We start from the raw sequence: 27,474 nt of genomic DNA on the forward strand, positions 1-27,474 counted from the left end.
GGAGGAGGAGGAGTCTGATCATTTGGGGTCTGGAGGGGTATTAATGGCCAAAAAACCATGATTGCATAAATTTTCTATCAATAAAAACACATGAAATGAAACCAAAATATCCAAGTACTTTTGAGTCTCGATGAGCAATTCTTGTGCTTACCTCATAACAATGTACAGATCCAACAAAAACTTTTCCGATATCCAGCAACTCAAAGTCGAAGTGAATCTTTGGCCCCATTCCTTCCCCCTTGATTCGGAGGGGCAGACGGATCTCTCGGCCTGTACAAACAATCCAGACTTTATTACTCTAAATGATGCTTTACTACCTCAGATTACCCGCAAATTGCTATTAAGATAAGCATTCAAGATTATTGCACCAACTCTGCACTGGACTAAGGGGACTGTCATTTAACCAATGCTGAAGATCTAGCTCATCTTTAAGAAACAAGAATACTGTTAGTTTCTTAACTTTAAGGGACAGTTTATGTTGTAATTTAGGCTGACATTTTGGCAGAATTTTTTTTTTTTCCTTTTAGGGCCGCACCTGTGGCATATGAAGGTTCCCAGGCTAGGGGTCTAATCGGAGCTACAGCCGCTGGCCTACCCCACAGCCATAGCAACACCAGATCTGAGGCCTTATTATTAGTTGATCTGCGACCTTCACCACAGCTCATGGCAACACTGGATCCTTATCCCACTGGGTAAGGCCTGTATCCGACTAGGAACCTGCAACCTCATGGTTCCTAGTCGGATACATTTCCAGTATGCCACGACAGGAACTCCAGAAATTTTTTTTTAATTTTAAACAAATCTTAAATGTATCCTTAAGTTTCTTATAAAGGAAAGTAATTTCTCTAAATTGGAGAAGAGTAACCCTAAGATGAGAGTTGTCGCTTCGAGAAACATGTTCACCCGCATTGTCCTTAGGTTTAGGCAGATCCAGGGCATTAAGGGACCTGGATCTAAGAGTCTTACCTGACCCTCACTTTTCAGCTTCTTTCATGCAGAAGAAATGGAATCCACTAAACAGTATCCCTTACTACACATGCACAGTGGACCCAGGGTCAATACAGAGCATAAGCCTTGAAAGTACTAACCACTTTTGTTTTTAAATTTTTTTAATTTTTTTGTAAGATTTTTATTGCAGTCACACACACACACACTCTCACATTATCTTCCATCATGTTCCATCACAAGTGGATGAGCAAGGAGATCTGTTGTTATAGCATAGGGAACTATACTTAGTCACTTGGTTTTGGTTTGTTTTTGTTTTTTGTTTTTGTTTGTCTTTTTAGGGCCACACCTGTGGCATATGGAGCTTCCCAGGCTAGGAGTCGAATCAGAGCTGTAGCCATAGCAACGTCATATCCGAGCTGTGTCTGCGACCTACACCACAGCTCACAGCAATGCCAAATCCTTAACCCACTGAGTGAGGCCAGGGATCGAATCTGCGTCGTCATGGATGCTAGTCAGATTCGTTTCCACTGAGCCATGATGGGAACTTCCTTGTTTTGTTTTTTAAAATGGGGTCTATCTGCACTTGATAATATCTGAACATTATAAAAACATTGTAGAGAAAGTAGAAATTCTTTGTTGTTGTTGTCTTTTTGCCTTTTCTGGGGCCGCTCCCATGGCATATGGAGGTTCCCAGGCTAGGGGTCTAATCGGAACTCTTGCTGCCGGCCTACACCAGAGCCACAGCAACGCGGGATCCAAGCCACATCTGCAACCTACACTACAGCTCATGGCAACGCCGGATCCTTAACCCACTGAGCAAGGCCAGGGATCGAACCCACAACCTCATGGTTCCTAGTCGGATTCGTTAACCACTAAGCCACAACTGGAACTCCGCAAGTGGAAATTCTTTCATAATTCTACCACCCAAAGATAACTACTGTTAGTATTTTTCATGTCAGTTCTTCCACGTGTGATCACATTTAAGCACTGTTAATGTAAATGAGAGCATACGCTGTATATTTGTAGCCTGCTTTTTTTCACTTCACAATACACCTGGAACATTTCTCCATACCATCACCTAAAGATGAAGTAAATATTTTTAATTAGTCTCTCTTATTGGATATTTAAGTGGTTTCCAACTATTCATTACAACAAATTATAATGTAAATAATATCCATGAATACATTTACAATCAATTTTCCTATATATCCTTTAAGTACTTTGAAGATCTCATTCTATTATTCCTTCCATCATTTCTGTTGAGAACTCAGCTTAGGGCCTTATAGCTCATTTGAGATAATACATCTTTTCCTTTGACTGTTTGAACACTTTCTTTTTGTCTTTGGTTTTCAGCAGTTTTACTATAATGTGCCCAGGTTTGTTGGGAAACTTCTTGGGGTTTATTGCACTTGAATTTGTAGATGAAGATCCTTTATCAAATTTGGATTTTTTTTGTCATTATCTCTTTAAATATTGCTTATGCTCCATTTCTCATGTCTTTCTCTCTCTCTCTCTATAACATATATACATATCATATATATACACATATATATATGAATGATCTTTTTGCCACATTTCACTGAACTCTTATACTCTTTTCGTTATTTAGTCTCCATATACTTTAGTGTGTCTGTTTTCTTTGATTTACCTAAGAAAAAAATTACAAAATTTACCTCTGGCTGTACCTAACAAGCTATTATATCCATCTACTGAGTTCTTAAATTTATCATTATAACTTTTCAGTTCTAGACTTCCTATTAGTTTTTCTTTAATAGTCTCCAAGTCTCTGCTCAATTTTGTCTTTAGTAAGAACATTAAAAAAAATCTGTGTCTGGGAGTTCCTGTTGCGGCTCAGCAGGTTAAGGATCTGACATCTCTGTGAGGATGCAGGTTTGATACCTGGCCTCATTTAGCAGATTAAGGATCTGATATTGCCATAAGCTGTGGCATAGGCAGCAGATATGGGCTTGGATCTGGTGTTGCTGTGGCTATGGTATAGACTGGCAGCCACAGCTCCGATATGACACCTAGCTTGGGAACTCCCATATGCCACAGGTGTGGCGATAAAAAGAAAAAAAAAATCTGTATCTAAAAATTCTATTACCTGGCTCTCTATGAGTTTCTTCCTATTGTTTATCTTGGTGTTCTATCAGATTGTGCTACTGCCTCACGTAGTTGGTTATTTTTGAGTGAGTACTAACTAGCATATATAAATAACTTTAGAGAAAATCTGAAACCCTAAGATGTTATCTTCCTCCAGGTTCTGGCTGGTAACTAGGGGATATTAGCAATCCCAGACAACCTAGTCTAACCTTTGGCAGAAAGACTCTGTGGGAGAATTAAGTCCTATAGAAAATCACTGGAGTGACTATTTTCAACATTTTCCCAAGGAGGTTAGGTAGTTATCAATAACCTAGACATGTAGAGAGAAAAGTTAATTCCTCATATGTAATCGATACCTTGAACATTAGGGATTAATCATCCCTTGGAAGTTTAGTGGAGAACGGTCTTAATCAAATCTATAACTGGAAAATGATCCAAAGATGAGATCTAGTTTTTATGAGAACGGGTCCATTTCCAGTCTCCACTCTACTGGGTCCTACCCTCAAACCTGGGAGATCACCAGGGCCCTTTCTCCTTCAGCATCCTATGAACTCCTACGTTTTCTTCCTTAATGCTGCTTAAATTTTCAGTCTCTGCAGTATCTTCCCAAAAAACAGTTACTAAGGCTACAGAGGCCCCCAAAGTCTAATTGTTTCATTTCTTTCTTCTCCTGGATGTTGGCCCCCCAAATCCCCCACTGTTCGGGCAGCTCTCTTTTCCCTTCAAAACAGTCTTGAAAAAATATTTTGCCTTGCACTTTTAGTTGAGAGAAAGAGAGAGAAAGAGAAGAGATCTAAATTACCCAGTCCACCAGCCCACCAATGGAAGTAGAATGCCAGAACAGAGGGATGCAGATTTGACAGTTTGACAGCTATGGCCATACTGCCTTCCAGAATGGTGGTACTAATTTACACACAAACATCAGCAATATTTAATGCTTTCTATCCCTCCACATCCTCCCTGATAGTATTAACACTCTTAAAAATATTTGATAATTTGAGAGGTTTTCCTTAAATTTGCACCTTGAAAATTTCAAGTTATTTAAGGAAAAATGAAACATTTTGAACATTCAAAACCACTTTTGCTACTCTGTTAGATATAATTTTCAGTATTACAGCAAATACACTTTGAACAACTGATATTTCTAATTTATTATCATCATTATATGTTCCACTGTCTTCTATTGTTATTTAGCTTCTGTATCTTTAACACTTTTTCTCCATGACTATCCTTTTATTTTTATTTATTTATTTATTTTGTCCTTTTTTTAGGGCCACACTCACAGCAAATGGAGGTTCCCAGGCTAGGGGTCTAATCGGAGCTATAGCTGCTGGCCTACGCCACAGTCACGGCAACGCCACAGCAGATCCGAGCCACATCTGTGGCCTACACCACAGCTCACGGCAACGCCAGATCCTTAACCCACTGAGCAAGGCCAGGGACTGAACCCACGTCCTCAACCAGTTGGGTTCGTTAACCATTGAACCATGACAGGAATTCCCTCCCTGACTGTCCTTAAAGACAAGAATACTTGTCTCTGGGTCCCCTCTAGTGCTTGGCAGCACAGTGGTCATTAGGCAAGTATTGCTCTGATTATAAGAAACAAGAGCAATCTTGGCAATATTTGGGACAGTTCATTTGTTCAAAGGGTTCCATCGACCCACCTGACCCCTGGAAAAGACGTTCCTCTAAAGGTCAGGTGTTGGTTTGACAAGACTCTAGAACATCAGTAACACTTTCAGAGAGTCTAAACCTCATCACCTACTCCATTGTTTTAGAGTTCTAATCTTCAAACCTGTTTTCAAGAAGACAACGTTTTGTACTCCATGGTCAAGAGAAAAGTATTTTGACAGAGATCCAACTTTTGGAATGGCAAAGAAAGAGAAGTGCAAATACATTGTGGAATAAACTGCAAGACTATTTATAACTGTCAGGCTTAAAGCTTTCCCAATCTGTTACCTTGACTGCCTTCCTTAATAAAAGGGAGAGGGAGGGAGAAAGACGTGGTGTAATAAAGCAGTGAGCCAATGCTTCTTTGGGAATTATTAATTGCTTCAAAGGAGACTGTCTTATTTGTAGTCAGCCATGTTCTTCACGCAGGAGAGAACAGGGATACCGGTAATACCCAGCCTTGCATTTGCAAGAGTTAGTCCAAATTTTAGGATTACATTACAAATGATAATTTTCCGTAAGGTTTTTGAAGTCGGGATTTTTCCTATCTTGGCAAAGGCAGCAAGACAGACAAGCCTGAAGGAACTAGTAAGCTCTAAGGAGAGATTCCTTATTAGAAGAGAAAAATATTATGACATTTTTAAAATAAGGTAGCTTCTCATCTACGGTTACAGTGTCCTGGTTTCACACATGAGAAGCAGGGAGAGATATTGTAGAACTCCTTTTATAGCCCAAAAATCCATGAATGTGATAAATTACATTGCATTAAATACCAGAAAGCGCAACCATGGGCTTGCAAAAACTCTCCATCTAAGATATCTCAGATGTCCAATATGACACTTGAACTCTATTCCTGTGCAGTAAGATAAGAAAGGGGGGGGGATGTATAAATAGGGGAAAAAACTGTCCATTATTCACATATTTTAGGACTATCTACCTGGAAAATCCTAAAGAACTTATATAGTTTTAAAAATTAACAAGATAAAGTAAGATTGATGGTTACCAAGTCACTATACAAAAGTCAACATAAAATGGGAAAAAGAAAGTCTATTCAGCAAGCATTGCTGGGAAACCTGGACAGCTGCATGCAAAGCAATGAAATTAGAACACACCCTCACACCATGCACAAAAATAAACTCCAAATGGATGAAAGACTTAAATATACGACAGGACACCATCAAACTCCTAGAAGAAAACATAGGCAAAACACTCTCTGACATCAACATCATGAATATTTTCTCAGGTCAGTCTCCCAAAGCAACAGAAATTAGAGCAAAAATAAACCCATGGGACCTCATCAAACTGAAAAGATTTTTCACAGCAAAGGAAACCAAAAAGAAAACAAAAAGACAACTTACAGAATGGGAGAAAATAGTTTCAAATGATGCAACCGACAAGGGCTTAATCTCTAGAATATATAAACAACTTATACAACCCAACAGCAAAAAAGCCAATCAATCAATGGAAAAATGGGCAAAAGACCTGAATAGACACATCTCCAAGGAAGATATACAGATGGCCAACACACACATGAAAAAATGCTCAACATCATTGATTATAAGAGATGTGCAAATCAAAACTACCATGAGATAACACCTCACACCAGTCAGAATGGCCATCGTTAATAAGTCCACAAATAACAAGTGCTGGAGGGGCTGTGGAGAAAAGGGAATCCTCCTGCACTGTTGGTGGGAATGTAAACTGGTACAGCCACTATGGAGAACAGTTTGGAGATACCTTAGAAATCTATACATAGAACTTCCATATGACCCTGCAATCCCACTCTTGGGCATCTATCCGGACAAAACTCTACTTAAAAGAGACACGTGCACCCGCATGTTCATTGCAGCACTATTCACAATAGCCAGGACATGGAAACAACCCAAATGTCCATCAACAGATGATTGGATTCGGAAGACGTGGTGTATATATACACAATGGAATACTACTCAGCCATAAAAAAGAATGACATCATGCCATTTGCAGCAACATGGATGGAACTAGAGAATCTCATACTGAGTGAAATGAGCCAGAAAGACAAAGACAAATACCATATGATATCACTTATAACTGGAATCTAATATCCGGCACAAATGAACATCTCAGAAAAGAAAATCATGGACTTGGAAAAAAGACTTGTGGCTGCCTGATGGGAGAGGAAGGGAGTGGGAGGAATCAGGAGCTTGGGCTTATCAGACACAACTTAGAATAGATTTACAAGGAGATCCTGCTGAGTAGCATTGAGAACTTTGTCTAGATACTCATGTTGCAACAGAACAAAGGGTGGGGAAAAAAATGTAATTGTAATGTATACATGTAAGGATAACTTGATCCCCTTGCTGTACAGTGGGAAAATAAAATAAAATAATAATAATAATAATAATAATAATAAAAGAAACTGAAAAAAAGTCAACTGCATTTCAATACATAGCAACGATCAGAAAAGTTAATTTTCAATATATTATTTACAACAGCATATAAAAATATGAAGTACCTAGAAATAAATCTAACAGTATACCTAAGACATTTAAAGAGCAAATTATAAAACTTTATTGAAAGATATTAAGAGAGATCTAAATAAATGGAAAACTACATTATGTTCTTGAAAAGGAAGGCTCAATGTTATAAAATTGTCCATCTTTCTCCAACTGATCTATAGCTATAATCTTAATGCTCTACTAAACAAAATGCCAGCTAGTAGAATGTGGTGGAATTTGATGGCTCACCAAAAGGCTGGTAATGACCAAGTCATTCCTAAAGAAAAATAGATTGAGGGGACTTGCCCTTTCTCATATTAAAATCTACTGTAATTGAGATAATATAGTATTGGGGTAGAGAGTGAAACATGTCTAAGGAAATAGAATACAAAATAAATACACACATATATGTAAATTTGGTTTATGATAGAGCAAGTGTTGAAAATCAGTAAGGAAAGAAGGACTTCATACAGAACTGTATAAAGACCTAAAACAGCTGGGCCCCCATATAGGATCTGTGGTAGGCTGAATAATGGCCCCAAAGACATCCACACCCTAATTCCTGGAACCTATAAATACCACCTCACATGGCAAAAGGGTGAATATTGCCTTATGACAAAAGCTGCAATTAAGTTAAGAATTTTGAGATGGAGATATTACCATGGCTTATCATGACTGCTGTAACTTAACAGTCATCTTAAAATCAGGTCATAGTAACCGTCTCATTTTATTCTTCTTTTCCAAAGTTGTTTTGGCTATTCTAAATTCTTTGCTTTTCCATATGAATTTTAGAATGAGCTTGTCAATTTCTACCAAAAAAGCAGCTGGGACTTTGATGTGATTTGCATTGAATCTATAGATGAATTTTTGGAGAAAATGACATCTTAATGATGTTTAATTTACCCACCTATTAACAATTTAGGTCTTCAATTTCTCTCAGCAATGTTCTACCGTTTTCAATGTATAGTTCTTACACATTTTTTTGTCAAGTTTATCTCTAAGTATTTCCTATTTTTAATGTAAGTAATATTGCTTTATAAAAACTCAATTTCCCATTGTTCACTGTCGAGAAACACCACTGATTTCTCCCTATGTAAATCTGTGTCCTGAAACCCTGTTACATGCTTAACTTTTTTAGTCCTTGTTAAGAGATATCATCTAGCACTATCCATACATTTTCGATTCAATAAAACAGATGAAACCCAAGAATCTACATTTTTAATGAGCAGCCAGAGTGACTCTATGCAGGTTCTCTAAGGACATTGCCTCGAGAAACATATGAACACTGTTTACTACCTTAACTTCTGACCACACGGCAGAGCAGGCTGACTCAGTCCATGCTTCTAGTTCTGATACACACACATAAAAAGTTTATTATAAGTATGACAAGAACATAGTCTTAACACTCATCCAAGCCCAACAGAAAGAAAGAAAGGAAAATACCAGGTGCTAGAAATAAAAAGGAAACTCGGAGATCTGCAAAGTACAGACAGCTTTATGGTCTGATGGCTTCAGTTTAAACACACCCTCACAGAAACAAGGCATGTGGCTTTGTTCCTATCTGGGAATGAGGAATTGAACTTAGATTCTTGCTAAATCCAGGACCTTGAGAAGGATACCTCTTTCCAAAAAGGAAACTACAGCAATTCTACCTGTTGGTCTAGGGAAGCAGTGATGAAGCTTGTCCTCTACCTTATACTATGAATATGGGACAGAGAACCCTATGAGAAATTAAAGTTCTATATATAGGTATAGTACCCAAATGGACACAATATTATAGGTGAAAGAATCAGAAACTGAGAAAAATAGAAGTTGTAAGGGCTTAAAGAAATAAAAAGCTGTTCTGAAGGAACACACATCCAGTACCCTGCTGTCTTAGTCTATTTGAGCTGCTATAAGAAAATACCATAGAAAGAGTGGCTTAAACAGCAAACGTTTATTTCTCACAGTTTTGGAGGCTGGGAAATCCAAGAGCAAGGTGCTCTCACCAGACATGGAATCTGCCAGCACCTTGCTCTTAGACTTCCTAGCTATGATCCAGTACCTGCTGTGGGGAGAGCTCACTCCTGGTTCATAGATGCTGTTTTCTCACTTACACTGAGGAAGGGGTGAGGGAGTTTTCTGGGTCTCTTTTATAAGGGCACTAATTCCATTCATGAAGGCTCTGTCCTCATGACCTCATTACCTCTGAAGGTCCCATCTCCAAATACCATCACACTGAGTTTCATGTTTCGAAAATGAATTGTGGGATTGGGGGTGGAGCCAGGAACCAAACATTCACTCCATAAGAGAGGCCAAAAATGAGCTAACAACACAAACATTTCAAGCCATCTGAGGAATCAGTTCAATATGAGCAAATCCATGGTTACCACAAATGCACAAATTAGTACCCCGAGTTTGAGATAATAGAAAAGTCTTGAAGAAAACTCTATCATAGCATTCTCAAAATCTTTAAAGAGGTAAATTAAAAAATAGAAACCATTTGAAGGAGAAAAATGAATATTAAAATCAAGTAGAACTTCTACAACTGAAAACCCAAGCTGATGAAATAAAAACTGAATAAATAAACCACAGTAGAAACAGCTGAAAAAAGAATTAGTCAGCTGGAGGAAAGATCTCAGAAAAACCCCCAGAATGTATCATACAGAGACAAAGAAATCAAAAATGTTAAGGAGAGGTTAAAAAACGTTGTGGGAGTTCCTGTCGAGGTGCAGTGGAAACGAATCCAACTAGGAACCATGAGGTTGTGGGTTCAATCCCTGGCCTCACTCAGTGGGTTAAAGGTCCGGCATTGCTGTGAGCTGTGGTGTAGGTCACAGGTGCCGCTCGAATCCTCCATTGCTGTGGCTGTGGCATAGGCCAGAGGCTGTAGCTCGGATTGGACCCCTAACCTGGGAACCTCCACATGCCATGTGTGTGGCCCTAAAAAGCAAATAATAATGATAATAATAATAATAATAATAATGATAAAATAAAAATTAAAATTAAAAAAAAGACATTGTGATTCCATGGGAAAGACATATATCTAATTTCCAGAAGAAGAAAATTAAGATAACAAGATGAAAAGAATACTTAAGAAATAAGTGCTGAGATTCTCCAGAAGTGATAAAAGGTTTCTAGATAGCAGAGGCATATCAAGGACTAATCCTTAATAAATAAAGGCAAATTCATCTCAATGAAACTCTAGAACGTCAAAGCATAAAGCATTTCTTAATAACAATCTGATTTTAAAAAAGATAACCTAAAGAAATGACAATTAGACTGCAGTAGTTTTCTCATCTCAGCACTTCAGTCCATTGTTCATGCTCTGAGGAAGCAAGCAGCCGCATGGAGAGAACACAGATAGCAGTTCCAGCAAACAGAACCTGGTGAGGTCCCTGTCAATAGCCAGAATTAAATACCAGATATGCAGGTGTAGGAGCTATAAAATAATATTAGCTTGTCCAGCTGTCTCCATGTGGCGCAAAGAGAACTGTCCTTGCTGAATCCCGAATCACAGATTCATGAGTAAAATAAGTGATTGCTAGTTGTTTTAGCCACTAAATGTAGGGTGGTTTGTCATGCATCAAAAGATAAGTGGAACAAAGTGACAAACAAATTAGGGCTTCTATTTTGCTCACGTACCAAGGACACTGGGAAAAATGGATTTGGAGGAGGATAAGATTTAGAGGATTAGGACAGGATGCTGCTGATGATAATGACTGGTAAGGATGAAAAGAAAAATGAATATTGATGTGATGGCTGTTTTCTCTTCATGTTCATGAGCCATCTAGTTGTATTTATAATAGGCTTTATAAGTTTCAACATATGGTGGAGCCAGTACACCTAACAGTATCCTTGTTGAATTTTCTAGGCAACCCTCTTTCATTCTTCCATAAGAATTTTAGAATCAACACAATTTTTAAAAAAACAACCTTATTGATCTTATCACTGGGATCACATTACATTTACCAGGAGAAATGACCTATTTATAATGTTGATTTTCTCTACCAAAAACATGGGCATTTCCATTTGTTTTCCTAAATCTGGGTATGTATAAAAGATATTGATGTATTATTCTCTGTATTTTTCTTTATGTTGGAAATATTTTGAAGTATTTGATAACTGAAAATGTAATTTAAAGTAAATGAAAAGTAGTTGATCAAGAAAATAATTTCTAGGGAGCTCCCATCGTGGCTTAGTGGAAACAAATCTGACTAGCATCCACGAGGATGCAGTTTTCATCTCTGGCCCCACTCAGTGGGTTAGGGATCTGGTGTTGCCGTGAGCTGTGGTTTAGACCAACGGCTATAGCTCTGATTTGACCCCTAGCCTGGGAACTTCCATATGCTGCGGGTGTGGCCCTAAAAAGATACACACACACACACACAAAGAATTTATCAGAGTTCCCATTGTGGCTTAGTGGTGATGAACCCAACTAGTATCCATGAGGATGAGGGTTCAACCCCTGGCTGCACTCACTTTTTTCCCTGCTTGACTGACAAACCTCTCAACAGTCATTTTCTCTAGGGACCTTCCCTTGAAAACCCTAAGACTGAGCTGTGTGTCCTGTATTTTTTTCTGTTATTATCATTCATTCATTCCATAGTATTACTTAACTTTTGGTTTATGTATCAGTCTCCCCCAATGATCTCTGTGCCTTCTGAGGGCAGGAACCATGTTTTTGTACATTTTTGTACTTAGGGTGCCTAGATAGAAAAGCTTTCAAAAGAGGAAGAGGTTGCAGTTGGAGAAATGGGTTAAATTTCATGTATCCCAAGATGCCTCCCTCACAACCAGTGACACTGGCCTTCCCTGCTGCTTTCTTTCTCTGAACATACATTCATAGAACGGAACACTATACAACAGGGAAAATAAAATGCAGCGAGAGCTATAAGTAAAAAAGTGGATGTGACATGCAGATTGATTCCGATTATGTACATTCTGAAAGAAGGCAGTACCGAAGTATAATGTGTAGCTATACGTACAAAGGAGTGAAAACTATAAATGAAAGCAAGGAAATAATAATCATGAAGGACAGAATGGCGAGTGTCTTAGGGGAAGGGGAAGGGAGTGAAGGGCACGTGACTGGGGACGGAACACGCGGGGACTTACAGAGGCTGGAAACAAGTCAATTATTCATCTTGGTGGCAATTACCTAATAATGCCTGCTTTACAATTATTTGTTACGCTCCCCATTGCTGCAGTAACAAATTACCATAAGTTTAGTGGTTTAAGGTACAAATTCATTATCTTAAAATTCTGGAGGTCTACATCCAAAATGCATGGGTTAAAGTCAGGGTATTGGCAGGGCTGTGTCCCTTTCTAGAGGGTCTAGGAGGAAATCCATTTTCTTGCCTTTTCTATTTCCTGGAGGCTGCCTGAATTTTTGGCCTCTCCATCTCCAAAGCCAGAAAGAGCTGGTAAGCCTAATTCTGACCCTGAGATGGATATTTGTGCCTCCCTCTTCAACATGTAAGGACCTTTGTGAGGATTATTGAGCCATCTAGGATATTTTCCTTGCCTTGAGGTCAGCTCATTAGTAACTTACATCTCATTGTCTGCTTTAATTCCCCTTTGCCATGCAGTGCAACACATCCACAGTGACACATTCACAGGTTCTGGAGAATGCACATCTTGGGGAGGCCATTACTCTGACTGCCACTGCACGAATCGCGTACATTGCTGAATCTGTGTGCTGTTTCTCAGTGACGAAAAGGTTAATAGTCAAATGGTGGTATGTAAACACAAAGGATTCTTATACAACCATGAAAAAAGAATGGCCCTTCTTTATTTAGTGCTATGGAATAACCTCTAAGAAATATTTAAACAGCAGTGATAGGACCATTGTATAAAGTATGGTGTCATTTATGTAAAAAAGTTATGAGGAAAAGCATATCTATATGTATCTGCTTTTATACGCTCAAAGTACATAGGAAAACAAAAGCAAAGCAAAGCAAAACAAAACAAAACAAGGGGAGGAGATTTTCTATTTGCCTAAGAAGGAGTTCTCAGTGATCTAAAACCAGGAGGCTTTAACAATTCTTTGAAGATAATAGTAAGGAATGAGCACCAACCTTTGAAAAGACACATAGAATTGCATGGAATTTACAGGGAAGATAATATGGAATTACTATGTAAACAAAACCCTTCCCTGGCAATCGTATCTTTTAATAAACCACTAACAAAATAACGAAGAATGTCAAGCAGATGGAAAATTACACTATTCAGTTTACCCAGGATGTGAATTCTGTGGCAGAATCCAGAATGGCAAAGGAAACAATAGATAAAAGCAATTATTTATGTAATGTTTGGGAACCTCCTGGAGAGCAGCCAGCCCCCTGGAATATGGCCAAGCACGTTGTCTCAGGGGAGCCATCGATGGGAGGGAGGTCCCAGCACCTGTGATGTGGGGGCTATTGGCCCATTTCCAGCCTGTGTCTGAACAATGATATACCAGCATTTCCTCCAGATCCATTAAGAAGTCTAGGGCAGAGGATCCTGGTTTGAAGTGTGGAAACAGACATGCCAATGCAGAAACTCCTGCTCCACTCTGCATTCACTCTGGGGCCATCTTGAGAATCCCCATCCATGGGCAAGGGAGAGATCAGATCAAACTAGGATTCATTTACTTGTTCATTCATGTTTTAATTTATTTGCTCATTCACTTAATCAATATTCATTAAGTGGATTTATCTTCCGTGTGCTAATAGCATAAGACATAGAATATGATTTCAATATATAAATTTTTAAAACTATATTATTTTGCTAAGGGGGATGGATATATAGGTAAAATTATATATGAAAACAAGAAAATAGCTATACTAAAAGTCAAGGCGATGGTTACATCCAGGGAAGATAAGGGAAACATCATCAGGAAGGGATGCACACCTGGGGGAGGGGAGGGGGCACAGCCCTAGGGTAGGCAGCCCATTCTTTGACTGCCTGACCCTTTTACACACAGAGAAAACTGACTGCATAGACATGGACTGAAAACATGCAGGGTATAGCAGAATGGTGGCATTTTTGCACTCGGGGATATTAATGATTGTGTACTTTTATTATTCCCCCCTCAGGTTTAAAATAACCATGGTCATATTCCGGGGAGACCTGCATATTAAACAGCAGAGGAAAGTAGTACCAGCTACCCTGATAATTAAACCCATTTCCTTATTCTTATATACAAATCGACCACCACAGAACAGAAGACTTTGGAAGAAATCCTTTGAATGCATGATAGCTATTACCCTAGATTTTTATGACTAACAAATGTCAGCATTTCTCTGGGCATCCTGATATAATAGCTCTAAGTGTCATTTAATATCATTTATTATGCATACTTGAGGGTCAAAATCTTATCTTGGTCAACTACAAAAATAAAACCCTAGAAGAAATGAGAGAAATACCAGGCCACCTGTAAAGGCATGAGAATTAGGTGACCTTCAGATTTCTGAATTTTTACAATAAAGTTTGCACAGTGTCTTCAAAGTTCTGTGAAGAAATTATTTTGAACCTAGAATTCTATAGTCAGCTAAATTATCAAGCGAGTATGGAGGAAGAATATGACATTTTCTTGCAAGAAGGATCATAGTTTCCCTTCTAGTCTTTCTGAGGAAGTTACTTGAGCAGAGTGAGAAGGAAAAGATATACTGGAATGCAGATGGAATTTTTTTTTTTTTAATTCCTGTATAACAAGTGTCCAGGAGGCTACTGATCTAAATTAGATTAAGAAGCTGCTGGGCTCTGAGGAAATGTCTTCAAGGAGAAGAGCATGAATTCTAAAATTAGATAGGAGTGAAGAAGTGAGGAATCAGAAACCAGGGGGAATGGGGGCGGTTTGGAAATACCAAAAGCTGTATAAAAGAGTCAACCCAATTAGGAAGTTGGCTAAAACAAGGTATAGTTGTAAGAAACTGGAGGAAAGTAAACCAAGAGAATCTGTAAGGTGCCGATTTTAGGGACATCCTAAAGGTCAGAACACTCAACCAACAGAGGATAAAATGCAATCCCAGAATACAGCTTGGCCCTCCAGTGTATAAAACGAATGCGGGCAAAAGAGAAGACTTGAATCCGGTTATTGACCACGACAATATATAAGCAGAATAACTCACAGAAGAAGGAGAAACAGGGTTGAACGGTGGTGGGCAGGTTAGAGGTCACAGTATCCTTATACATCAAGAGATATCTGTAGAGGTGATGGACCCAAAAATATAAGTATACAAATAAAGGCTATTTTAAGGCAATACATAAAACGTGTAAATAAGTATAATGAAACTAATTGGGTTGCCAGGGGCTAAGGTGAGGGAAGAAATTGCCTACAAATGGGGCATGAGGAGTTTTTATGGGGTGATGGAGAGATTCTATACCTGCTTTTGGTGGTGTTTGGGTTTCCCAAAGTTTACAGAACTATGCAGAAAGAGAGTGAACTTCATCACATGTAAATTACAACCCAATAAGCCCAGGAAGGGGTAGAGGAGATGGATGTGAACTCAGTCCTCATCTTTCATGCTAAGCACTCAAAAGTAATACATGAAATTGATAACTCAACAAATAGCCATATAAGCATGGAATCAGAAAGGGAAATTTCCACCACAAGAAATAGCTAAAAGTACTTCTTAAAAGCAGTACTGGAGAAAGAGACTATTATTTAGCTTTATAATCTCTGTGTGTGTGTGTGTGTGTGTGTGTGTGTGTGTGTGTGTGTGTGTGTGTGTGTACTTTACCTGTTTCATGGCATCAGCACTTTAAAAATTTCCGAAACACTTAAAAAATACTGAAAAGTCTCTGGAATACTACAAAGATTTAACTACTTTGCCCAATAATCTTCTGTGCAGGGAAAGATCCAATCCGGGCTCACAGGTTGCATTCAGCTGTCATCTCCCTAGTCTCCTTCAATCTGAAGCAGTTCTTCAGGTTTTTTCTTCTTAACTTTCATGACCTTGATGTTTTTGAAGATTACAAGCTAATCACCTTGTTTGGTCCTTCGGTTTGGGTTAGTTTGAAGTTTCTTCATGATCAGACCCAAGTGAGGTATTTTGGCCCTAATATCATTGAAGAGATGCTGTGTTTTCACTGCATCCTAGTGGGTAACTCACGAGGTTGGTTTGCTCTGTTTCTGTTAGTGTTAACCACAGCAACATCTATCCACCAGGTTACTTTAGCGAAAAGTTAATTTTCTCCTTTTTATAATTAATAAGTATTTTGAGAGAGGATATTCGGGGACGATGTTAAATTTTGTACCATACTCTGCTTTCACTGACTACTTTTTAAGATCCATTGGTGCTTTTCAACAGAATTGTTGTTATGATGATTGCCAAATACTAATTTTTTTTTTCTTTTTGGCTGTGCCCATCACATGAGGAAGTCCCTGAGCGAGGAATCAAACCCATGTCACAGGTGTAACCCAAGCCATAGCAAGTGACAATGCTGGATCCTTAACCCACTACACCACCAAGGAGTTCCCCAAATGGTAAATTTTACTGAGTAGATTCATAGATTCCTATTTGTTCAAATGATTATAATCTATTAGTGTCATTATTTATTTTGATTCTCAGCTTATTCCAAATTTGGTCAGTGGGAGTCCCTTAGCTGGCTTCTGTGTCATTTGGACATATGTGTCATTCCTGGAGCATGTCCTTATTTTCTAGGACAAAAGGATGTTCCAGGCTTATCTTGTTCTTTCTCTGCCTCAGTTCTAGAATCAGTCAATTTTCCAAGCTTCCTTTAAGTGGACGGCAGGATTTAGAAACCAAGATTTGGGTGTCATGTTTATGGCTATTGTCATTAGAGTCTCAAAGCTTCCATGACTTCTTAATGGACAGAGCTAAGAAATTTTTATGTACATATGTGTGCATCTGTATGTACATACATATATGTATATATACATTCATTTCTTTGTCTATGCATATCAGCAACCCTGAGTTCATACTGATAACTCCAATTCCTTTCTGACACCAAAGGGTTCATCTTAGGTTTCTTCCATCCCATAACTGTATCTCTCTCCTCCAAGAGTGAAAAAAACTGGCTCTTGTTATACTCGATGTATTTACTTTTTGGCTTAATTCCTCTGTATGTATCCAATCCTCTAAAGCCACAAGTTGCCCCCTACTTAAACACCCTCCTTGCGGCTCTGGCTAATGCCAGGCTGCCTTCATATCTCATTTGGCATGCATTATTTTGATATAAACTTTAAAAGGGAAAGTTAAGTAGTCAAATATATTTAAAAAATACAACATTATGAGAATTTATGTCAAGTCTATTCTTACGGGTCTAAACATCAAGGGTAACCCAGATCCATGGTTTCTCATCCCACCATAACTGTAACGTACTTCAAAGTGTGATCTGTTCTTTTTAGAAGTGTGAAGTGCAAGCTTGACTCCATTGTTCCTCTATTGACATTGGGCACTGCCCCCCTCCCAGGCCCACCCCATACACACACACCACTTTACGCTCTGGGTACTTGGTAACCTGAGTTTACCCCACGGAGGAAGTCTTTACCTGAAATGTCACAGTAAACAGTCTGCTGGTAGAGCTTGGCTTCCCGAGGGTTAAAGTACACAGTGATGTCAGCTGATGAGTTGGGCCAGACCTCACCTTCCTAAAAACATGAAAAAAAAAATCATTTAAAAAAACCCACTACAATAAAGGGAAGCCACTGCTTTTAAATGCTATTGTTATAATTTCAGGAAGGGTGAAGGAAGTATTTTTATAACAAATAAAAGAAAGCACGATTCTACCCAACAGATAGGAAATTTCTACTACTGGTTAAGAGGTGGTACAAGTTGGAAATAAGCTTCGAAGGTCATTTCGTGAGTTCATGAATATAAAACTAGTTACTAAAGGAAACTAGGATGCTTGGAGCATTTTTAAAATTTGTGAATTCAATTAGTATTCACTATGTGCCAATATATGTCTAGCACTAGGCTTCAGAGATGAAGAAACGTGTGGTCTAAGATTGCACAAAGCTCACATTTTAGAGGGATAATAAAAATGTACACAAATATCTTATGATATATGTGCTAAGTGCTGTGCCTTACCTATATAAGGTCCACAAAGGCCACAGAGAAAGAAATATCTAACTCATTTGATGGAGAAACCACATAAGGAAATACTAACATATAAGAAAGTTCCTAACCACATAAGGAAATACCCTTATTTTGTGAAAACCCAGCAAGGGCCCAAGGCAGAACAATGGCCAGACCAAACTCAGGTTCTGGCCCAGTGTGATAGTATTTCTTGTTTTAACACAAACTACTCAGAAGTCATAATAAGAAAAATGAGGTGTTGAATTATAATGCAACATACCACGTATCAGAATCCCCTTGAGATATGCTTGGAAAAATATTTTTGTACTAACCATGTAATTTCTCAGGGCTGTAAAAGGTGATAACTGTAGCATCTGCCTCTAAGAGTTTCCTAAGATCTGGATGTGAGGCGATCTGGCGGTGACATCCGTCACCCCACTGATCACCAGGGTTGATTCGGCCGATCTGACTGGCTAGGCAGGTGTCCCCTTCCACCCCCACCACTCCATGTGCATCCCTCCTGAAGCTGCGAAAAGGTTGACCGTCCCCGATAGAGGAGAACCATTCTTCTGTCAAGGGTATACAAGTAGCTGCGCTCCCCCTCTAGAACCTCCAAACAAGCTCTCGAAGGGTTTCCTAAGATCTAAAAAAGTCATTCAGGCAAATGCTTTTGCGCTGTGTTTAGTCCATAGTAAGAGCTTGTTAAATTACTTTGCCACTTGGAAAGACTAAGAGGAAAATAGCAGAAAAATCAGGATGGGGGAAAGTGCTTTTTCCTATGGTTTTTTGTTTTGTTTTGGTTTGGTTTTTGGCTGCGCCTGTGCCATGGGGAAGTTCCCAGGCCAGGGTCTGAACCTGCATCTCAGAAGACAATGCCAGATGTTTAACCCAAGAGGCTGCCAGGGAACTCCTTTCTACAGTTTTTGTAAACAGGGCCAAGTAGGGCATCAACAGATAAGCACATCCAAAAATCTATAAACAGTCCTACCAACTAAACAGAAAACTAAGAAAAGGCAACTTAATAACTAATTAGGATCGGTTTCAGACAGTTCCCCATGCAAATTCTATTTCCAGACTGGCTCAAAATGAACACTGTGCTGGAATACAGAATCCAGCAGAGAGTAAAGTGGTTTAGAATAGAGACATCAAACAAAAGAGGAAAAACAGAAAACTAGAGCCAGTTTGGATTTTCTCATGAAGCTAACAGTCTGGTGAGTGTGATTCTTGGGCAGTGTTGTCCTGCTTCTGAAGCATGAAGGGCACAGAGGCTTCAAGAGGTAGCAGTGAGGGCTGTGGTTGTCACATGGGTCCTGGGAACTCTTACATCCAGATCAGCCCACTTACAGAGATGCCTCCACGCAGGTGGACACTGTTCTATCTCCGGCACCTAAACCAGAGGTGGCTCAGAGTATGTGCTCAATATGTTTATTAAATCCTTGGTATGTACTCAGATTGCAGGTGCCTATTCACCTCTGCAGCCTATTTCTGCCATTTTCTTCTCAAATGGAGCCACAAAAGTCATACAATTTTAGAGCTGCCAGGGCCTTCTGCAATCATGCAGGGAAAAGGGAAGTCCATTGGCTTACTTGGGCAATTCACTGGGGCGCTCTTCCAAACCTTGAAACAGGTATCTGTTCTCTTCTGATAATGGCAAATACCTGGCCCATGTTGATTTGTGGGGGTTTAGTGATAGAATGTTAGGAACACTTAGGGGCAAGAATGAGCAGAAAGGCCGGGCGAGAAAAGTGGTTCATCCCCTCACTGATGTATCCATGGATAGTCCATCTCAGAATGGCTGAAGACCTGGCTTACTCCTAACCCATGAGACAAATGTATTCCTCTGGTAGGTTTCGGCTCTGCTTTGTTTGGACGTGCAGAATGGACACAGCTAATCTGATCCTATTCAAACTGACTGACCACAAGGGCATCCTGGATCGCTAGAAAACCTGTGCGAGAAGAGACTCAGCAGAATGGTAGGGAATGCCCCCAAAAGGATACTCTGCAAGTCAGAGAAGCTCAGTGTGTGGGCAAATTCAAGGGGCTTATGATTTGGACTGGGCCAGACCACTTTCAGAAGCATTATCCAAGCAAGAAAAGCCAGGGTCTGCATGCATACAAGAAGACAAGCACCTCAGTCCTACCCCAGAAGTCCTCTTGGACATCCCATCATCTTGGAAAACAGTGAGACGGACATGCTCCAGAGAGGCAACCAGAATATTCTGGAGGAGGGAGCACTGACACTTGGATGTGATCCAGGATGGGATCGTTGGATAGGGAAGCCCCCTGGAGGCTGAGAAGCCCTTCTGCTGGGTCAGGCACCATGCGTGCGAGGGAATCTGGGTTCAGACGGAGCGCACTGGACTGTGGGCACAGTGCTTTCTTATCCTGGGGTGCAGCTGTTTTGTTGTGCCTACGACATCTGCTAGTAATTTACAGCTTTTACTGAGCCCCAGGAGATAATTCAAGGACAAACTCTATTCTAAAACCCCTCCTGGGCTTGTATCAGGTAAATGTGCATTAAGAGGGCTGAGTGTATCTGTGAGAACAGAAGTATGGGCATTCAGTTTCCTCTCACAGAGGGATGCTTTCAATACTAGGTCATTTGAAGGAGTTAGGAACATGGAGAAGGACACTTTTATTTTTCAACTGGGATTAAAATAAAAGTTAAAGAACTTCAATTCCTTTAAAGCAAAAACTCGCTGCAGCATTTTCCACCAAATCAGAGAGAGTAAACTCCAGAAACAGGCAATCAGCCTTCATGACCCTACTTGTACTTATGTATCTTTGATACCTTTAATATTACTTTTCCGACACTTCTGAAGTTAGCTTCCATGTCATTTGTGTCTCTGAAAGGAATTTTTCTTTCTTTCTTTTTGCTCAGTTCTAAAGTTTTTTTTTTTTTTTTTTCTGAAAGCCAAAACATTCATAATGTTTCCTACTGGGTCTGACATCAAAAGCCTTTCCCCCTAGTCCTGTGGAACCAGCCTCATCATACAGAACCCCTTGCTGTTCTGCTTTCCTTCCATATATGACTCCTTTCCCATCACTGTCCACTTTTCTGCTCCAAATGAGAGACTGAATGTGTAGAGTATAATCTGTAAATGAACTTTATCTTATTTGTTGAAAAATAATTACCCAAATGGCCTTCAGTTTCACTGTAATTATCTTCTTTCTTGGTCTTAGTGTTTTGTTTTTCCCTCAGATCCATGACTGCATTTCACTTGCTAATCAAGTGACCTGCTAGAAAGAATCAACTTTGAATTTTCAGGTCTAAAGTTAATTCCCATGTTTGCAGTTTTTGCCCAAATAGTAAATACCTCTGGAAGTGGAACTTCTGGGACATTCTGGAACAAGAATGACCAAATGACTCGACAGGTATAGTTCTGAGGCTTTCTGAAAGCTGTCTATGAAAATATTGTTAGTGGTTCATGATAGGGGATTAATACGATCATGAGCAAAGTGTCCCATTATGATTATTTCCTTAAAAAATTATATTCCTCAAAAATATAAAAAATATTAAAAAATTTAAAAATATAAAAATTATTCCTTAAATATTAATTTAAGGAGGCACTTGAAAGAATCTCTATTGAAAATCTTTAAATAAAAGTAAAATATTTTAAAAATCACCTTTCTTTCCCCTCCCTCTCAATTTCACATCTCATTCCTTCCTTCTTTCCAATGCAATTATTTCTTGACAATTTTGCAAACTCAAAACCCAAAGTGCAAGACCTGAGAGTTACATATGCATTGAATTTACTTGGTTTATCTGGAAAGCAGCTTATGATATGACTCAATGCCTAAATTTATCAAATAAAATAGCTGCATTTTAATCCCCAATTTCCCCATTAAGAGGAGCGATCCAAATGTCTGCCCACTCAAATGTTATACTTTCCGATCACACTCTCTAATCTTATAAAGAGATTAGACTACAAGACTGAATTGTATCTAACTCCAAATCATAATATTTGCAACCACTGACTGAGAGCTCATGTTCCCAGCACTGTACTAATTGTTGCTATACATTATCTAGTTCAATCTTTACAATCCTGTGAAGTAGGATTATACCCATTTAAAAGATGAGAAAACCAAGGCGAGGAGAAATTATGTACTTCACCCAAGGTCACATCAATAGTAAGTGGCAGAGTTGGGATCTATAATACTTTCTTCTTAAGTTTCCTGAACCCTACTGCAATTGTAACAAAATGTCAGGTCTCACCTTTCTCACATCTTTTTTGGCCTGAGCCATGGCATGAGGAAGTTCCCAGACTAGGGACCTAACCCAAGACACAGTAGTGACAACACCAAATTCTCAACTGCTAGGCCACCAAAGAACTCTTCTCACATCATTTTTTAAAATGCCAGAAGAAACTTAAAAACACTACAACTGACAATCAGGCTTAATTGAAGCCAGCATGACCTGGTGCTTCTGTCTGGCGAACACAGTAGGACACCCTGCACACTCATGTGTTCAGGCACCTCGGAAGGTGACTCACGGGAGGTTCTTGTGGATAACACAGTCAACATCAGTATGTTGCAGCTCTGAAGAAATGCACTGGTTAGGTAAGGGTATGGTCAGCTCAGACCAAGGTCAGTGAATGATGACTGCAAGAGCAGCTATAATGTGTAATAAATTCTATCATGTTCCACCAAAATGGTTATGCAAACAAATATTTTCAGCTACCTTATCCCATTTAAGGAAAATTTTAAGAATTTCTCTTGGGAAATAAAAACATCCTCTTAAGGTCAAATTCTATCAATCAATAAGAGAGTAAAAAAGCACTGACTGGAAGCCATAATCTATGTCACTACCCACAATTGCTTTTTTAGAACCTTCCAGATCGATAGGAGAAATTGCGGCTCTCTTTATTGTCACTAGGGCAAACAGAAGTGTCTCAAAGAGAAACAGGGGGGAAAAAATAGAAGCTAAAAAACTGAAGATAACTCCTAATAATCATTGAGAGAAAAGGTTGAAGTGACACATGACATGCGATGAGATTTTTCTATTCCATGGTATCTCCCGGGACAAGAAACTGAATTTAGTAAAGTTCTGATTCTCAGAATAATAACCAGAAAAGTTTCCAAGAGCGGGGCTTAAGATTTGGCCATCTGTCAGAGAAAGTTTCATAAAAGGTGTATTCTATCTTGGGTGAGACACAGCAGCCCACCTACGGTGAAAGTTCCAGTGGGATTTTGTAGAGCCAAGGTAGTTGTGTGTGATGTTCGTGCCTTTCGCTAGAGAGAACAAACTTGCGTCTCTTCCAACAAGAAGGGTGCTAATTTATTTAATGAGCCATAGGGAACCTTGCTGTTTCTAAGACTTCCCTCAGCCTCCCTCCACCTCCACAGGTTCTCTGCTGTAATAGCGAATACACCAGCACAAATGGAAAAGGTTCAGCAGAGCACAAAGATCTGAAGAGGATGAAAGGTAATGAAGGGAGGCTGAAGGCGGAACAGGAAAACTAACCGGAGAGAAGAGCCATGATGTGCCAAGGGCAGTTCGCTCTCAGCAAATCCCTGTCCTCCTCTCTCCTTTCCGGTGTCCATTTCCAAGGCGTCAGCGCCCACATGTTTGCAATGTGACTCGTGGCTAATGGGACAAGAATAAAAACCTAGATCTTTCCCCTTGGTAGCAACCTGGTTCTGCTGAGCTCACACCCTATGCCCATCTGGGAAAAATAAAGTAAACTAAATTTGAGCTGTGCTTTCAAAGTCCGAATTGCTGAACCACATGTTTTTGGCAGGCTTGGGTGACGAACAACCATGGTTTACTGTTACTTATATGATAATAAAGAAATGATCAAGTTTCCCTTTTTAAGGTTTAGTTAAATTAAGCCTAAGCTTCCCTAGGGACACTGGATGAAGTCTGCTTGGATGGAAAATACGCGTGCTATACGGAAGCAGAAATGTTTTTCCTGCTCACTGATGTCAGTTGGCCTGTCAGCCAGGGCCAGTCTAGGCAAATATCTTTAAATTTTCAGACCTTTCTTTTTGAGAAAATATCAAGTGTTCAGCATTCAGAAAATTGCTGCATCTTAAAAGCGTGTCTTGAGCCGGCAGTACCGGAGTGCAGACACAAGACCCGCACACCTGTGCTGTGATTTCTCAGAGGACTCCTGGATGCCCATGGAATCAAAAACTTAATTCTCTCTTTTTGCCCTGTGATATTCTTCTGCCTTTCAGTTCTCAGAATTGTGTTTTCTGTCTTTGAATCTCTCTCACTCAGGGTACCCAAGAGACCTAAGCAGAGGAACTAACAGAATGAGACTGTCAAAATTCTGTACAGCCAGAGTGCATCTGGTAAAATAGAATATTATAGTTCTGAAAGTAATCAATTCCACTTATTTTCTAGAAGGCACAAAGCATGCATAACAGACTCAATTCTACGATTCCTTTCCAAAAGGGGAAGAAATTTATATGGGTGCCAGTGGCTTGAGAAATGTTCAGTATTCTATAGAACCCAGAACCTTCCCTATGTAAAGAATAAATAAGAAATTTTAGGTTAATTACATTAGTATTTCAAGATGTTACCAAAAGAACTGACATGAGGAATTTGATATAAATAGTAGTAATACAACACATGCTTTAATGACTAGAACAACAATTACGGTTACTTGTAGAATATCAGTAAGTTACCAAGTAAGGCTGAAAAGAATTCCTTCCAGCCCATTTCCTGAATCCGCCCAGGACTGCCTTCTCCCTGGGGTCACTCTGGGTCTTTGCCCATGTCTTCCTCTAACAGTGAACATATCTTGGGTCTCTCAAAAGACAAACTCCCACCTCGGCACTCTGTGACCACATCAGCGCCAAAGATGCCCCAACATAACTCCTCAAGGTTCTGGCAACAGACCATATGACAACGGTATCCAATGAGCGTGATGAGAAGAAAGTGATCCAGGACAGTGGAACCGACCAGTGGCCAAGTGGGGAACAGGTAGTAGGACAGACAAGGACTTGAGTTCTAGAGTTTTGGGTCAGTCATTTTTATAGCATTGAGTCCAACTACTTCTTACATGATCATATAAACAAAATTTGATTTTTTTTTCTTTTTTACTGCTGTACCTGCGACATACGGAAGTTCCCAGGTTAGGGGTCAAATTGGAGCTGCGGCGGCCAGCCTATGCCACAGCCACAGCAATGCTGCAGCCGAGCCACATCTACAACCTACATCATAGCTTGTGGCAACGCCAGGAATGGAACCTACATCCTCAAGGATACCAGTCAGGTTCTTAACCCACTGAGCCACAACGGGAAATCTCAAAATTTGATTTAAATTCAAACCCATCATCACCTCTTGACAATTTAAAGACAGTGACTGATCTCTCAATCTTAAATGCACTTGCCTTAAACTGAAAGAGCCTCTAAAATAGGAACAATGTTCCCATAAAACACTCGATATGCAGAGAACACAATAAGGGCTAAACTAGCCTTTGTTTTAGATGATGCATTTAAAGAACCAGATACACAGACAAAAGTCTGAGAAAATAAACCTACCATTTTTTAATTTCTTTTTAGACCCTAAGGTAATAAGGGTGGTGTGTGTGTTTGTTTTTATTTACTTTTTACATTTACTTCATCTGAAGATAATTTCCTTCCTTTGCGCACACAGGGGCTGAAAAGAAAGCAAGCAAGGTGGTCTCTAAACCCTCACATCAACCTTTAATTTTTTTCTAACAGGACAGCAATTGGAGATTGACTGTCAGATCAGTAGGTAACACTGCTTGTTTTAATCATCTCTGCGTCTACTGTGAACTCAGCTCATATCAAGATACTAATCCAAAGGAATCACATCCTAATTAAAAAAACTAATTGCTGATGCAAAGCCCAACTGTCAGAAATTAAATAATGGCCATTTGGCATAACTGATCTTATATATGAACAAGATTCAGAAGATCCTTCAGTAGAAAATGGTGATGAACAAGGCATAATGGGGTAGAAGGACATGTAGGATAGGCTGGGGAGCTCTGAGCTGGCTGGTTCTCCACTTGGCCATCCTTCTTTCTGAACTCAGACTCTCCTCTCTTTGCAGCTCTCTGAGCACCTAGGGGCTGTTCTGGGCCCTTTGCAAATATTCTTCTTTGTTCCACTCTTAGAACTTGCATCCACTTTTCATGCCTTCAGTGGAGACCTCCAAAGAATACTCACAAATCATGCCTCCAGTCCTGAGTCCCATACCACAAATTAAGTACTGCATTTCCAAAATTATTTGGACATTTAATGTTCTTACAAATTCAACATGGTCAGAACCAAATGTACTATCATTAATTGATTTCTATTTGTTTGCTTGTTTCTCCCTTCATCCATCCGTTAATCGGCACTGTGCTAGGCCTGAGGTATAGATAAGGATAAGGCACTCCTTGATGTTGAGGAGCTCAGTCTGTTCCCAAGTTGGAGAATCATGCTCTACTATTCAAAAAGGATCAACATGCCCTAGCCTAATATCCTTATTTCGTGTATAAGGCAACTGATGCCAAGGGAGATCAAATGGCTTAAGGGCATTTGTCATTGGAATTAAACCTACAACTCCTGACTTGCTAATTTCTACCAAAGGAAGCATAATTCTCCTACTCACTCTACTTCATGTCTGAGAAGACATGCGATTCCTCACCGTGCATCACCCTCAGTGGCCATCAGTCAAAAAGCACTTAAGTATCTTTTTCTTGGAACATCCCTCGCATCCACCATTTCCTTTGCTTTCTGACCCTCACCAGGCTGTTCCAATGTCACCCACACACATTACCTTGAACTTGCCTACAGAGATGTTCAGGTTCCCTGACCCTCCCTGCACTTGTGAGTTTCCCCTGCCTGACCAGCACCACCCATCCCACCGTCTATCCATTCTTTTCCAATTTGATCTACAAGTGGATGCCAAGATAATATTTCTAATATACCATAAACACATCCTGTTCCTGCTCCAAACGTTGCAGTGAGTTTTAGATACCCTTAGCACCAACTACCAAGCTGGGATCCACAGCATACTGGCTCCAGTGGATGCTGTGTGGGGAAGGGGTCTCTGGTCCTAGGGAATACTGCTTGAATTCTTTCCTTGGAGAATTACCTTCTCTTGAGCCAGAATTTCCCAGACTCATTTGACCACAAAATTCTTTTTGCAAGGGACACACACTACCACCCCTCACATCCAGTGGTTACAGAAACACACTGTGGGAGAGAGTAGGTCACAGCACAACAGCTTGCCCAGGCAGCCTTGATACACCTACGCTCCTTCTCAATCTCATTTCTTATATTCTCCATGACCACCTGCTCCAGAAAAACTG

General features: G+C 39.7%; 1 protein-coding gene across 1 annotated transcript in view; it reads right to left on the reverse strand.

The window, feature by feature from the left end:
* The window catches only part of HYDIN (HYDIN axonemal central pair apparatus protein), a 367,185-nt gene that overhangs the window by 225,980 nt on the left and 113,731 nt on the right, over window positions 1-27,474 (reverse strand). The window contains exons 10-11 of the mRNA XM_047789543.1: window positions 17,676-17,775; window positions 152-270 (exon numbers count right to left, since the gene is read on the reverse strand). Coding sequence (XP_047645499.1) covers window positions 152-270; window positions 17,676-17,775 — 219 coding nt within the window. The remainder of the gene's footprint in view (window positions 1-151; window positions 271-17,675; window positions 17,776-27,474) is intronic.

This window comes from Phacochoerus africanus, chromosome 8 (genome assembly GCF_016906955.1).
Source record: "Phacochoerus africanus isolate WHEZ1 chromosome 8, ROS_Pafr_v1, whole genome shotgun sequence".
Classification (NCBI taxonomy): Eukaryota; Metazoa; Chordata; class Mammalia; order Artiodactyla; family Suidae; genus Phacochoerus; species Phacochoerus africanus.